Genomic DNA, 15,825 nt, shown 5'->3' on the forward strand with positions numbered 1-15,825 from the left:
CCTGATTGGCTTGGGATCATGACGTGGCACTAAAAAGAAACTATCTCACGAGTGAGTGAATGAGCTGAATATTAAGGGGAAAAAACAGTAAAGTAAAATAAGAGTCTTTCTGTCTCTTGTCCTTCTCTCCTTTCGCCCACCCATTTTCTCTTTTACAAAAAATAAAGAGTAAAGTCCTATTTCTCTTGTAGTAAGTTAGTAACACAAACTCCAAAAATAAAATCAAGTGGAACAAATATGAAATTTAAAGAATTCATTTGATGCTTCAAGCACTTAAGCTGTAAAAATTAGGAATTTTGAATACAAAATGCAAACAACCCAACCCCAACTCTTCTCACAAAATCCAGTAACCCCACCCTTCTCATTGTCATTTTTGTTGGTGCATACTGTGTTAGGAAAGACCATCAGACTACTACTAATCTGCTATAAAAGTTTTTTTAATTTTCTAATTATTTTGCCTCAGGGCCTAAAAAAATATGGCAACAAATATAAAATGAGGAAAACGAAGACCACCGATTTGAAGGGAGGAATTCATGCCACGCCCATGACCATTGAGGGAATGACTAATGGCTCGGTGCAAATGAAGTTTGTGAGTTGTGATTGACGTGGATGAAAAAAGATGTATGTAAAGACGAGAAGACTAAGCGAAAGAGAATGGTGGAAGAGAAGAGAGACTCTTATTTTATTATTATTTTTTCCCTTAATATTCGTCTTATTCACTCGTGAGATATTAGTTTCCCTTTAGTACCACGTCATGATCCCAAACCAATCATGTGCGACTTCGTTAAAAATTTCTGTACTGGCCATGTGTTGTAGTCGTGCCCTAGAAAGAAATGTATCTTTTGTCTGACTCCTTATTGATTATTCTCTACAAGAGCTTAATTAGCAATATAATCAATGCTTTGTTGTGGTTCAGAGCAAGTCTTGTGCCAAGCCCACAAATAGAAGATTTCAGTTGACATAGTTTGTTCCAACCTATAAAGTGAGTTTTAGCAAAAGACAAATATACATGATATATTGAAAGGTTGTACATGCACACCAAATTCTAATAAGTAGTTGACACAATATTCTGAGGGTGCATCTGTGATATACGTCATCATGTGTCTTAGGAAGAGTCTACTGCGAGATGTATTGTAATTTGTAAAATTGTAAGTCAACTATCATGATTCAATATATCCTATGGGAAACAAGCTAGGAAATGAAATCCGTGTGAGTTGGCTTAACAAGCTTAGAGATCATGCTTCTGGTATGTGTGACGAAGTTGTGGGAAACATAGTTAAAATGCTACGCTCACTCTCTCTACATATACAACCATCAGTCAATGTAGCTCATAGGATTCTAATTGTCAAGCACAAGAAAATAAAAATCATCATTCTTATTATTGCAGTTGCAGTAGGAGGATTTATGTCGACGGTGGTGCTCATTAGCAAAAGTGGCAGTACACAAGGCCACTTCCTAGGCTTGGGCCTTTTGGTTGTAATGGTGCTGCTAAGCACATGGGTAACACAAGGTAAGAGTCAGAATAAGACTGCCGCGGATTGCCTTGCATTGTGCATTGAAGACGTTTTTACTTGCATGACACAATGTCTTGCTGCGTGCGCCCAACAAGTGTTGAGATGCATGGGAGGGTGTGTTGTCAAAATATTGCCCCCTCCTTCGTGCATGAGGGATTGCCATGATGGCAACCTTAGCTGCTTGTCTTCCTGCGCGGGCTTCAATATAACTTTGCAATCGGTGTTACCTTAGAGACTAACTTTGCAATCGGTGTTACCTTAGAGACTATTTCCTACATATTAATGCTGTACTGACTCGAATAAATTGGAAAGTTCCTTACAATTCATTTGGGAGCTTCTTTGACTTATCTCTTCTTCCACGGTAGATGTCAATGTTTAACTATCCCTGTTTTTGGTGAAGGCGGAATGATTTACTTTGGTGTGAAAATTTTGCTAGTGTTAATTTGTTACACAACACTAAAATCATAAAATTTGATACCAACCTTTGGGACGTTTTTGATGTACTAATAATTAAGAGGCCCATGACTATGCCAATGACTGCGAATGGGCCCAGAAGGTGCTGGGATCCGTCCAAAATGTAATTGCACTGTATACTTCAGGTGATTCGTGCATCCATGGTAGATGATATCCAACAGCTTACAAGGGACTGTGTATGTGCAAAATTCTCTCCAAGGAATCTGCGTTCTATATAAAGGAATCCAATGCAAGATAGTTATAAAACTGAGAATAAGGAGGTGCAAAATATTCTGGTACACCCCCTAGTATTATCTTCAAAACATACTTCACGAAACCCGCCCTGCCACGAGGTGAACTCTTTTGGGCCTGAGCAACACCTTCGTACTTACATATTGCTGATTACAAAATTGAAACATAAACATTTCGTGCATATCAATGATCTCTCAACTGTTGATGAGACGGCGCGTTTCAAGTGATCCGCGTTGATTGGACTTTTCGGAAGTTGGAATCAAAACCAAAAAGTTTTGGTCCTCAAAGTTCAATGTGACAATGCCGATACAAATGTCACCTTGAAAGTTTGACATATATCTTCGATATACCCGATAATAAAGCCGTACAACATTGGAATAAACTCGACACTAGGGGTGGCAATGGGTCGTGTTGGGTGGAGTTCGTGTCGTGTTATATTCGGATCGCGTATTAGGAGAGCAAATCCAAATCCAATTACTAATCATGTCGAGTTTGCCAAATCCAAACCCAACCTGCCTATATAACGGGTGACCCGTGAAGCTAGCGGGTCAATTTCATATCAATTTTGAATCAGATTTACATATAACTTATATGTAAAATATTTAGTATTTTATAATTTTATTTATCAAAAAAATATATAGAAAAAATACATTAATTCTAAAAAACCATCCATAATTTAATTACATATTAATGAAAATTGAATAATGAAACATATTTTTATCGAATAAATCAATAGGACAGCTAATCATTTTCCTTTTCGTCGTTTATTTTAGGTAGTTGGGATGATAGATGAAATTTTAGATCAGTTTTGGATCGGATTCACATATAACTTGTATGCAAAATATTTAATATTTCACCATTTTATTTATCAAAAAAATATATATGTATTAATTCTCAAAAACCATCCATAATTCAATTACATATAAATGACAATTGAATAATAAAACATATATTTATCGAATGAATCAATATGGCGGCTAATCCTTCTCTTTTTAGTCGTTTTTATTTTAAGTTGTTGGAATAATGAAATTTATTTTAAAATAGGTTATACAGATCACGAGTTTCGATGACCCATTAAACTCGAGAACTAATCCGGTCTACTAACAGGTTATTCGGGTTAAACCCTAACCCAACCCATTTATTTGGCGGGTCAACTCTTAAATGACGCAAACCCGCTAATTTCGTGTCGGGGCAGTGGGTCATGTACAAAACTCCCACCCAATTTGACACTGTCCATTATTCCAATTTCAGCATATATATATATCACAATATATTGCAGCAATTTATACTACGTAAGCACTAATTTACGAATTTACCCTAACAAAGAAAATCAGATACAAACTATGAGTAGTGTGCGATTATCGACGTGCCCCTCAGTAAGTCAAGGTGCATCAAACGCTGATGTACATTGATATAGCAACACTTAGTTTCCATTCCAAGTTATTAACTAACTTCCCACCTCAGAGAACGTGTTCTCCTTCTATCTTGGACGTGGATAACTGTTTTTGGTGGGCTTTCTTATGCTCAGCACGAGTGGACCGTCAACCATCTTAATCTCAACCCCTCACATTCCTCTAGATTCAAAACAATCAATTGAAACCAAAATCCTAATCTAGCAAGAGGTGGAGGTTGAACAACATGGGGTGTACGATAAATCTAGCGCACAAACTTGGCAAAGAGATTAAAGGACCCGATCAACCCCACGTCCTTTACATATTGAGTGTGTGAGTGTCTAAGACTAGTGTAAGTTACAGCAGCAGTTAAGGACGGTTTACAAGCCAAATTAAGTCTACTTGGATTCAAAACACAGAGAGAGAGAAAATAAAGAGATAGATTGAGCAAATATCTCAACCAGCAGCCTTTTGTCTTGGACAAAAGCTTCCTTAGGTATATCTCTCGCACATTGTCGGTCTCAAATGGTTCATTTGTTCTATTTTTTTTACTGTTTTCTTGCATTTTTTAAGTTTCTTACTTGTGCATTCTACATTTCTACTTCACTTGCCTTGAGGACACAAAACCCATCATTGCAAGCAATATACTTAGAAATGCTTCGACTAATTAATGTTGGTCATTGCTTTTTCTTTCAGATAGTCAGGATTAATACTAGAAATGGGTACTGTGTATGAACAAACACAGCTAGGAGCAGAGCTCATTGGCAGCTTTCACAACGACTTAATGGCTTCTAATAACTTCGTGGATTCTTTCTTTGAGCCAAATGATTTCCTGTACTCTGCTGACCCAGCAGAGAACAATACTTACCCTAGTTTGTTACCATACTTGTGTTATCCTACTGATCCACTCGTTTCTCTAAAACCTGATATCCTTCCCATTGACAACGACTTAGATTGTTATCAACATCCCAAACGCCGAAAGGCTTGCTACGATAACCTACATTGCTCGGATATTATGTTCGATTGCTTGGATGGCTACGCTGTGAATAGTACCTATCAATATCCTACATACTTATTGCCTGAACAAGCAGTGTTTCCCAAAACAGAGCAAATTCAGGTTCCTGCTGTTTATTCGAGCGGAGCTGTCGAGAGTGCGAAGAAGTCGAACGAAAGGGGTTTGTCAGCGCAGAGTGTTGCGGCTAGACAAAGGAGGAGAAAGATTAGTGAGAAGACTCAAGAGCTTGGGAAGCTTATTCCTGGAGGAAACAGAATGAACACAGCTGGAATGTTTCAAACTGCTTTCAAATATATCAAGTATATGCAAGCCCAAGTTGGAATTCTTGAACTCATGGGGGCCATCCAGGTGAATTTCTTGTTTGTCTTATATTCACTTGTCATGGTCAGTTTAATCCAATATTAACTGCTTTTCGGAGTGTGCTCTAACATGCATGCTCTTTGGGCTTGGTGTTTGTGTTTTTATGGACAGGAGGAAAATGGTACTGTCCAACAGACGGGAGGACTTGAAACACTCATTGCGTCTCCAGCTATCCGAGAGAAGCTATCCACAGAGGAGAAATGCTTGGTTCCAAAGGAATTTGTTGAAATTCTTGCAAAAGATCATGACATACAATCAAATCCTTTGATCTCTAAAGAAGTCGATTTGCTTACCCAATCGGGGAGTTGATCACAGTCCAGACCCGATAATGAAGTTTTTTGTTTCATTTTTGTTTCCTAAAATTTTTATGTTGCCAATGCCACATTGGTCGCCATTATATCCATATTTCTTATTGTTGTAATCATCTTTTTGTTTAATGAATTAAACTCTTTGTTCGACTTGTGTGTTATTTTGCTGTCCGTTTTTACATGCCCTGCCGCGACGGCGTGACTAGCAGTTTATACTGGATCACAAGCACCTATACCACAAGTCCATAATAATACCACGGTCTTGCGTAACTGCATGCACTTAAGTAGGGCCTATAAAAACTAATCCAAGCCCAATTTGTGATACAAGTCCATCAACAACTCATAATGTTGTGCTTGTCAAGTTACATTTAATTTTCACTCTTTTGATTGGCAAGCTTGTTTTTAAAGTAAAATGATAGTGTAACACAAATTCACAATATTTTTGAAAGCATCACACAAGCTAGTGATTTTGTTTTTGTTAACCCATATTTATGTGTTCAAAGTTCGATCGCCTTCTAATTATTTCTTAGCGGGCATTTACGCTTTTCTTCCCTATATATAGCTGAGTTCATCGGTTAAAGTGTGAAATTAAAATGAGGAACTTGCTTGCTTTTAATTCGATCACTCAATTGTGTTCTTTACATAGCCAGGGCGGCCCTGGGCCAATGTTGTCTAAGGCCTTGCATAGGGCCCCAATATAAACCAAAACAAAAAGCCCCATTAATCTTAAAAAACCCACCTAAAAAGCCCATTCTTTGAAAAAATCAAAGAAACAAAGGTCTCATTTTGCGGACCTTGCATTGGGCCCATTCAAACGCAGGGCCGGCCCTGTACATAGCCATATGAATGGTATATATAGTACATGGGAAGACAACTACTTATAAATGTAAATTATACACAAAGTCGTTGGTAAGACAAATAAGTCTTGTATAGACCTTGAATAGAGTCAGCTATGAGACGGCTGAGCGCGCACATACAAAGCCTCGTGTTTGCTTGGGATGTTGTAGAGAAGGAGTTGATAAGTTGGACTTTAGTATCAAAGGATGTAAAGTCTAAAACTCCCCCTCAAGTTGGAGCATAGATGTCGTGAATGCCTAACTTGCAAGAAAGGTACGTGAAACTTGTCTGTGCCTAAAGATTTGGTAAATATGTCAGCACGTTGATGATTGGTGGATACATAGAACGTACGAAAAAGACTTTGCTAAATGCGTTCTCGGACAATATGACAATCTAACTTTCATGAAAAACTGGATTTGCTGCTATATGAAGGGCAGGTTGATTGTCACAATGAAAGTCCATTGAAGAATTATGATGAATTCCAAAATCTGCTAGAAGGTATCACAACCATATTAGTTCATAGGTGGCAGAATCCATGGAACGATACTCAGATTCTGCAGATGATCTAGAAATCATGTTTTGTTTCTTGGTCTTCCATGAAATAGGACTATCACCAAGAAAAATGCAGTAGCCAGTAACAGAATGACGAGTCATTGGACAACTAGCCCAATCAGTGTCACAATAACGACGAGTCATTGGACAACAACGCGCAATCCTTGACCAGGTGTGCCCTTTAAGTATTGAAGAACATGCAAAGCAACATCATGATGGGTACTCTGTGGTCTGCTCATGAATTGACTCAAGCTAGATGTCAACAATGTAGGTGATATCTGGGCGTGTAATGGTCAGATAGATGAGTCGACCAACCAAACGACGGTAAGAAGTAGGATCCTCAAGAAGGGATGGATCCATTAGAATCATTCAATTTTAAGTTTTGTTCCATCTGAATAGATGTTGTTCTTGTTGCTAGCATGCCTGTCTTCCAAAATCTTCAACGTGTACTTGCGTTGACATATGAAGATCCCTTTTTTAGATCAAGCAACTTCAATCCCCAAAAAGTATTGTAAAAGTCCTAAGTCCTTGATGTGAAACTTGGTGTGCAAGAAAATTTTCAATTGAAGAATAGTATCTTCATCATTGCCAGTGACGTTATCATCAACATATACAAGAACGAAGGTTTGAGAAGTTCCTTTGATAGATTTGAACAAAGAATAATCAACTCGAGATTGAGAAAACCTAGCATTCAATAATGCATTAAAAAATTTGGCAAACTAATTCCTAGAGGATTGTTTGAGTCCATAAAGAGACTTGTTTAAGCGACAAACACGTCTCCCCTTGGCTAGTCTAGAGAATCCAGGTGGAATTTGCATGTAAATTTCCTCCTCAAGATCCCCATGAAGAAAAACATTGTTGACATCAAGTTGGTGCAATGGCTAGCCTTTGATAGCAACAATAGAAAGTAGGCATTGAAAAGTGACTAGTTTGGCCATAAGTGCAAAGGTTTCATGATAATTAATCCCTTTAGTTTGGGTAAAACCTTCTGCAACAAGTTTGGTTTTGTAGCGCTCGATAGAACCATTCGAGTTGCACTAATTGATTTTGTATGCCCACTTACAACCAATTGGCCTTTTACCCGAAGGCAACACTGCTAAAGTCCATGTATTATTTTCTTCAGGGTCATAATTTCTTTAGACATGGCTTCTCTCCATTTGGGTTAACATAGCCTGCTTAAAATTGTGGGGTGATGTGAGGGCTGCAACAAATGACCGATGAGAAATGGGCAACTTATCATATGAAATATAATTACATGATAGGTAGGTAAGGTGTACCTCCTTTAACCGCAACGACATTGGATGTTGGAGTGGTAACAACGGGCTTAATAGTTGGACAATGATAAATTTAATTTGCAAGTATGATGGAGGTCCGCGAGGCTTAGTAGATTGGCGAGGAACATCATGAATGGGTGCTTCAATTCACCTAAAGAGTTGGATAGGATGGGTGTTTGTGTACGTTCAACTATTGGTGGAGCAGATTCAGTGGTAATGGTGGGAGTATCAACTATCTCAATATCACGAACGGGCACGGGCAGGACATTGTGTGATTCTTGTGAAGGTGGCATAGAAACAAAAAGAAAGGTAGTTCCATAAAAATTGATATCTCGACTTATAAATGTGATATGCGATTCTAAGTCATAGAAACGATAAGCCTTTTGACCAAAAGGATATCCAGTGAATTTGCAAACGTCGAGCACGACTATCAAATTTGTGTGCGTGATAGATATTATGGGCATAGGCCAAGCAACCAAAAACCCTTAAAAAATCAACTAGGCTTGACATTATGTAAAACTTCATTTGGTGGTTTACCATTCAATATTTTTGTGTGTAATTTGTTAATCAAGAAAGCAGCGGTAAGGATGTAGTCACCCCAAAACTTAAATGGTAAGTTAGCCTGAAAGCGCAAAGTTCTTGCTATCTCAAGTAGATGGTGATGTTTACGCTCTACAACTCCATTTTGTTGTGGAGTGTAAACGCAAGAATGTTAGTGAATGATACCGTTTTTGAGAATGTAATTTTTGAAGTCATTGGAGAAAAACTCAGACCCATTATCAATTCGAAGAGTTTTAACTGAACAATGAAATTGAGTTTTTACAAAGTAAAAAAATGATGATAGTTAGCTTCAGATTTATGATGCATTAGAAAAATCCAGACACAACAAGTAAAGTCGTCAACCAAAGTAAGAAAGTAATAAGCACCACTTAGTGAAGTAGTTTTATATCCTTCCCAAATATCACAATGAATAAGATCAAATGGAGATTTAGTTGAAATAGAACGGATAGAAAATGAAAGCCTAGTTTGTTTTGCTCTATGACAAGCATCACACACACAATTATGAGAATCGAAGTTACTAGAAATAACTTCCTTTTGTCAAACTTTGGAAGGATGTCCAAAACGACAATTCCACAAATCAAACAAGACGTTGGGTTGAATGGAAGTGCAAGCTACCGGTGTATTGGGGACACAAAACAAATATAGTTCACCGTGCCATTTACCCACTCCAATTGTTCTCTGCGTTTGGTCCTGAAATGCACAATGATCGGAAAAAAATGTTACCGTACATTGGATAGACTTGGTGAGACTTGGTATAGATAACAAGTTGTAGCCAAATGAAGGTACACATAGAGCATCATTTAATGTCAAGTTTCTAGTGAGAAATATGGAACCAACATGAGATATAGGTGTTATGGTACCATTTGGCAGCTTAACAGCCAGAGAGGCATCACAAGAAACCAAGTTTTGAAGCAACAAAATATTATTGGTAATATGATTAATTAGTTCCCCCACTATCAATAATCCAAGTAGTGGATGGTTTATAAATTGAAGAGTAATATGATGCATTACCTGCAAGATGGGCCATTGTATATGAGTTACTTAGGTTGAGGAGACTCAAAATTTGCCGTTGTTGATAAAGTGTAAACTGAGGAGCAGCTCCACTAGAAGAAGAAGGTGAATCACTACCAATAATAGTTTGCTTGGAAACAACATTATTCCAAGGTTTAGAAGCACCTTTTGGATACCCAATCAATTTGTAACATTTAGCACGAGTGTGCCTAGTTTTCTTGCAATTTTCGCATTGAACAACTTTCCACTGAAGAGCAAGAACGTGTCTCACTGGAATTCGTAGAGACATGGTTAGGACGGTTAACTGCAAGAGCAACGAGTTCATTGTTGGCATGTCCCATGTGCAATTCCCATTGTCTTTCCTCTTGTGAGATTAAAGAGTAAGCTCTTGTCACTGTGGGCAACGGATCAATGAGCAAGATTTGGCTTCAAATTGGACCATATGAAATATTGAGGCCAGTTAGAAACTGCACAAGGTACTCAATTTGTTGATAAGCAGTAAGAGATGTAGATTCTCCACAAGAACAAGTAACAATAGGCATGTGAGAGCACAATTTATCCCAATATTGTTTGAGTTGAGTATAGTAAGAAGCAAATGTATTTTACTCTTGGACATGAGTGGCTATAAGTCACCTCAATTGGAACATGCGGGGTGCATTGCTTTGAGCAAAATGCTCGTGAAGTTCACGCCAAACTTCATGAGCAGTACTGGCATAAGATACGTTATCAGATATCTCTTTGCTTACAAAATTTGTAAGCCAAGATAAAATCATGCTATTGCATCGTTCCCAAATGGTACTAGAGGAAGAAGAGTCCTTAGGTTTGTGACTGCTGCCATCTATAAATCCATACTTATTTTTAGCAACTAAAATCATACGCATAGCATGAGACCATGTTGCATAGTTATCACATACCATTTAATATATGCGAGACAATGATGGTATCCGGGTTGTCTGAGTGGTGAAGAAAGAGTGGATGATTGGGTTGGGATCCATGGTTCATCAAGTTGAGGGAACATTAGCTTGGGCAACATTGATGGTAGTTGATGTATGGTAGACATAATGGTGATAACTACTTTGTTAGTAATTTCACAGAAGAGGTGAAACAAAAATCACTGAAGAGGTGATATGTTGCTTAAAGAATTTCACAGAAGAGGTGAAACAAAATTTTATGCTAACATGAGATACATACAAATGATTGAAAAAAAATCACAAGTAAGTGTTTTCTCTGATACCATGTGAAATTAAAATGAGAAACTTGCTTGCTTTTAATTCACTGAATTGTGTTCTTTACATAGCCATATGAATGGTATATATAATACATGGAAAGTCAAACATTTAATGTAAATTATACACAAAGTCTTTGGTAGGACAAATAATTGTCTTGTATAGACCTTGAATAGAGTTGGCTATGAGACGACTGAGCACATACAAAACCTCATATTTGTTTGGGATGTTGTAGAGAAGGAGATGATAAGTTGGACTTTAGTATTGAAGGATATAAAGTCTAAGATAAAGTGTACTATAGAGTGTCCGAAGAAAACAATGCAAAATGTCATGTCAAAGACTCAACTAACAAAGGACAGCTCAGCTTTTGTAACTAATTAACTTTGTATTGTAGTTAGTGCAGAACTATAAATAGCTGACTCATTGTAATAATCATAGTAAAATCATTTCAAGATTTTTGTGTGTTCTTGTTTTATTTTGTATTGTAAAATTCTTTCAATAAGGTTAGAGATACAGTTCTCCTTGGCGGTTGATCCCTACATACATGGGACGATGTTAGCAAGACCAGCATGGTCGAGTGGTACCGAGCTAGCCTGCCTCTAGGTTGCGGGATAGTTCCAACACTCAAGGTTCATGTCCATATATACATAGTTTTGTAAGTGATGACTGCTAACACTTAGCTCATGAATAACTAAAAACAGGGAGTGACTCTCCAGGACAGATCAAGGGAAAAAGTAACTCTCAGAATTAACATATTTTTTTAATCACTCATAACGATTAGGTAGATAAAAGGTCAAGTATACCCTTGACACGAAATTAAAATTGGCTCGGGTAAATGAAAGGTCAAGTATACCATTGATGCGAAATAATAAATGGCCCGGCCTAACTGAAATGACCCGATGTATATAGTATGAACAATCATTATTCATACCTATCCTACCTATTTAGAGTATGAACAATCACTGTTCATACCTCAACATAATGTGTGGTCAGTATAGTAAGAAGTATGAACAATCATTGTTCACACCTATTGGAGTATGAACGACAATCACTGTTCGTATGAACAATCATTGTTCATACCTTGAACAATCATTGTTCATACCTCATGTTGATGTATGAATAGTGATTGTTCGAGGCATGAACAATGATTATTCATACCTTAACCGGAGCTATATACAATTATTGTTCATAAGAACACTCATTGCATGTTCATACCTATTTAGGGGTGAGTATGAACAATCACTATTGATATGAACACTCATTGTTCATACCTCAACATAATGTATGGTCAGTAGGAACACCTATTTTCCAGAGTGTGAACAATCATTGTTCATACCTATTTGGGGTATGAACAGTCTGGGGTATGAACAATCACTGTTCATACCTTACTATGAGTTAAGAACAATCATTGTTCATACTCCAATATGTGTTATTACCGGTTATACATTATGTTGAGGTATGAACAATCATTGTTTATACCTCAACATGAGATATGGACAATCATTAACAAACAAAAACAAAAACAAAGGCTCCGAACTCTTAGGACTCGGTAGCTCCAAAATGCTCCAAGCACATGCCAAGGAAGCTCCAATAACAACTGCTCGTCATGTAGAGGTAACTCAAGAACTGGGTGCATCGAATAATGGAAGAGCTTGACCAACAAGAGAAAAGGCTAAGTTGGATCCAATAATCAATAATAAAGACCAATTGTAGCATTAGGGTGATGTATCCAAACAACTCATAAACAACTAGGGGAGGATGCAACCAAACCAATTAGAAAGAACTTCATCCAAAAGCCAAAATAACAATCTCATCCACGAACACCTTATACCAAAACTTTCCGCATCACTTGATAGATAATGTAGAAGCAAATACTTCCAATACTCCCTGTCAAATCCAAAGACATATAACACAAGTAACTCCCTATAAGCATTTTGTGACAACAAATCAGGGTAGCATAAAAAATAATGAATTACCTCAACAAGAGATAGTAAAAGTCTATGAAACGCCTGAGTACTCGACACCACTGCGGCATACAAGGGAATCAAACCCTGAAAAGCTTAACTGTCAATGACAGCAGCATACAATAAGCTCCTCAATAAGAGGGCTAAAACAAAAAAGACGATGAAACACCATAGAACTCGGCACCACTATGGCATAAAAAGGGAATCAAACCTTGAAAAGCTAAACCATCAATGACAACATCATATAATACGCTCCTTAATAAGAGGGCTACAACAAAAAAGTCTGTGAAATACCAGAGAACTCGGCACCACAACATAAAAGGGAGTCAAACCCTTACAAGCTGAACCATAAAAGGGGAACCTTATATAAATGAAAGTGCTTATCAACTAACCAATAATTAGGGAGTCCTACCAAATTGTACAAGTCGAGAGGAGGAAAAACTTTGACCCGTATCTCTCAACAAAAAACAAATCAAGTCAAGCAAGAGATTAAGAGCTTACCAACAAAACCAAAGAAATAGAACAAACGATAATTCCACTAGATCGCAGTGAATAATAACTCAGTGAAAAATACCGTGAACAACAGCGTAAATAGTACGAGTGAACAGTACTATAAACAGTAAATTCAAGAGCATAAAAAGAATAGAATCATCTAGAACACCACCAGATCTGCTTGTCGGAAAAAATCTCCAACTCACATAAACAATACCACCAAAAAGAATAAAATAACCTAACAAACTGACCTAAAAAAAACAAAAAATTTCTTCGCCAAAATCCGACAGTCGGTGACCAGAAACATAAAGCCCTAGGTTTTAACTCTAAAGCTACGAAATCAAGTAAATTTTATAAAGCGGAAATATTATTATGATTAGATGCAATTACAAATGGACTCACTCTCATTATATAATGAGAGAATACATACTCTGATTACTACCTACTCAATGTGGGACTAACCCACATACTGTAAATATTACTAATATTCATATTTCCCAACAATAATAAAGAATAAAATAGTACCTAAGCAAAATAACTTATATCTGTGACAACTTTAACTCATTTTAACTTTAACTCATTTTAATTAGGTACGCTCTCTCCGAACAAACAACATATAAATATATGATCTAGCTAAATTGGCCAAAATGCATGAGCCTCTTTGGTTTTGGTATGATGTCTCCGTTTATCTTGTGAGATGGTGTCTCCATGACCACGAGGTCATCCTCTCCAAAAATCATGATTTGCTTCTATGTCATTTATTCGTTACAATTAAGTTGTGGAGAGAAGAGCATCGTTAATGGTCAGACCTAAAAAACACAATTTTTTTTATCAAACCAAACACCAAATAAAAAAAATACTAAACATTTTCAGTCCATAAAACAAAATTTAAGCACCAAATTATTTGTCTTGGGAGGGGGGGGGGACCATAAGGAAAAAGAATATGAAAACAAATGACACACGTGACTGTTGGTTATTGGCTAATTTGATCTATTTTGAGGGATGACCACAAGCTATATGGTAGGTGGGACTACATGTGCGGTGTTTGATAAACCACGTGGTTTTCAAAAAGCCACGTCGTACATTTGGTTAAACATCAAACCAAACACCCAAGTTTGGTTTGTGAGATGAATTGGTGTCTCCACTAAAGATGGGTTTTAATCAAATTTTCAAGAATTTGGTGTTTGTATATAATTGGTGTCTCCATTAAAGATGCTCTAATGACCTAAAAATACAATAAACTTTGTCTTTGGTTTGCAAAAGTACAATGAACTATTAATGTCACATGAAAATAAAATGAACTTTCAATCTACTATCTATATACTAAAGTAGAGTACACCAAGGGAAATTGATTCTATTTCCTAGGTGGCACTCTAATATGAAAGATAACCCTTTTCTCTAAGCCTACCATGCCACAGGGAACTTCTTTGGAGAGTTTGCGACTTTGCATGTCAAAATAACTTGCTTTTATCACCTAAACTTGCTAAAAAATAGGCTAGTGTTCTATAGAAGTCTAATTTGGAAATTAACTATACCTAACCTATCTTTTGGAATTTTCTTTTTATATATATAGATATCATTGGAATTTCCATATGTATCTAATTGACAAACACAATTGGAAAATCAATACATATATACTTTCAACTCTTAATTGCTTCTCATAATTCTCCACATAATCAAGTTATTTACTTCGATATTTTCTTCGACTTCTCATCTATATTCTAAAGAAAAGGTCAACTTGCTCCTGCCAAAGGTAAGATATTAAGCTATTAAAGATTCTTGAATCTACATTGTGCCCAAATAGTTAAGCTATAAGAGATCCTTGAATCTGCATTGTGGCCCAATATATAGCTATAGAACATCATTTTCAATGTTGGCTCAACTCTTAGGCGAGTTAGGTGGTCGCCAATTTGGAAAGCCTCATATTTCCTAATTTATCCACATAATTTTATAAAGAAAAAAAACACCAAAAAAGGACATGACCACTCAATTTGTTTACAAATAGATTTTATGTCCACAAACTAAATTTTGGAGTGAAATAATTTGGACTTTATACAATCCAGTAGTCCACCTCACAAATGACATCTCTAAGAATATGAATCCAATGGCTACATACAAGCATCTAGTAATTTCAGTTTTTGTAGGAGTGTCCTTATTTAATAAAATAAAATCATTGGAAGAATAAAAACAAATGGGGGAAATCCCATGTTTAGTAATAGAATTTCCACATTCCATGTCTTTTCTTTTTCTCTCTTAACTGATAAACATAAAAATGATAGTTTTTCCTAAGAAATGAACGATGAACTCAAAACGTAAGAAAAACTAAACTAGTAATGATGCTAGATTGCTTATCAAAGATTCCTACTCTCAATTCTATCGAAAATAGAGTGGAATAACAAATTCGATCCACTCCTAGTTCTCTAGCACGGAATTGTTTTCTAATCTAATTAATCAGTCTTAAGTCAATGAGAGTTTTACGAGGGGGGGATTATACTACGATGCAACTACCCACAAGATACAAACTATAATTGATTCAACTACGGAAATACTACGTTGATTCTATAATAAGGAATTAGGGGGGGATTGAATCCACCTTAACTCACTAACGACAAATC

At 36.7% G+C, this 15,825-nt stretch overlaps 1 protein-coding gene across 1 annotated transcript; it reads left to right on the forward strand.

Moving 5' to 3' along the window:
* The first annotated feature begins 3,964 nt into the window (after positions 1-3,964).
* On the forward strand, positions 3,965-5,441 carry LOC147496259 (transcription factor bHLH52-like). The gene is made up of 3 exons (XM_086562460.1): positions 3,965-4,106; positions 4,307-4,973; positions 5,097-5,441. The coding sequence occupies exons 2-3, from the start codon at positions 4,329-4,331 to the stop codon at positions 5,292-5,294; spliced, it is 843 nt and encodes a 280-aa protein (XP_086418586.1). The 5' UTR covers positions 3,965-4,106; positions 4,307-4,328; the 3' UTR covers positions 5,295-5,441.
* Positions 5,442-15,825: the final 10,384 nt, after the last annotated feature.

The sequence above is a fragment of the Coptis chinensis genome, chromosome 5 (genome assembly GCF_015680905.1).
Source record: "Coptis chinensis isolate HL-2020 chromosome 5, ASM1568090v1, whole genome shotgun sequence".
In the NCBI taxonomy this organism is placed as follows: domain Eukaryota; kingdom Viridiplantae; phylum Streptophyta; class Magnoliopsida; order Ranunculales; family Ranunculaceae; genus Coptis; species Coptis chinensis.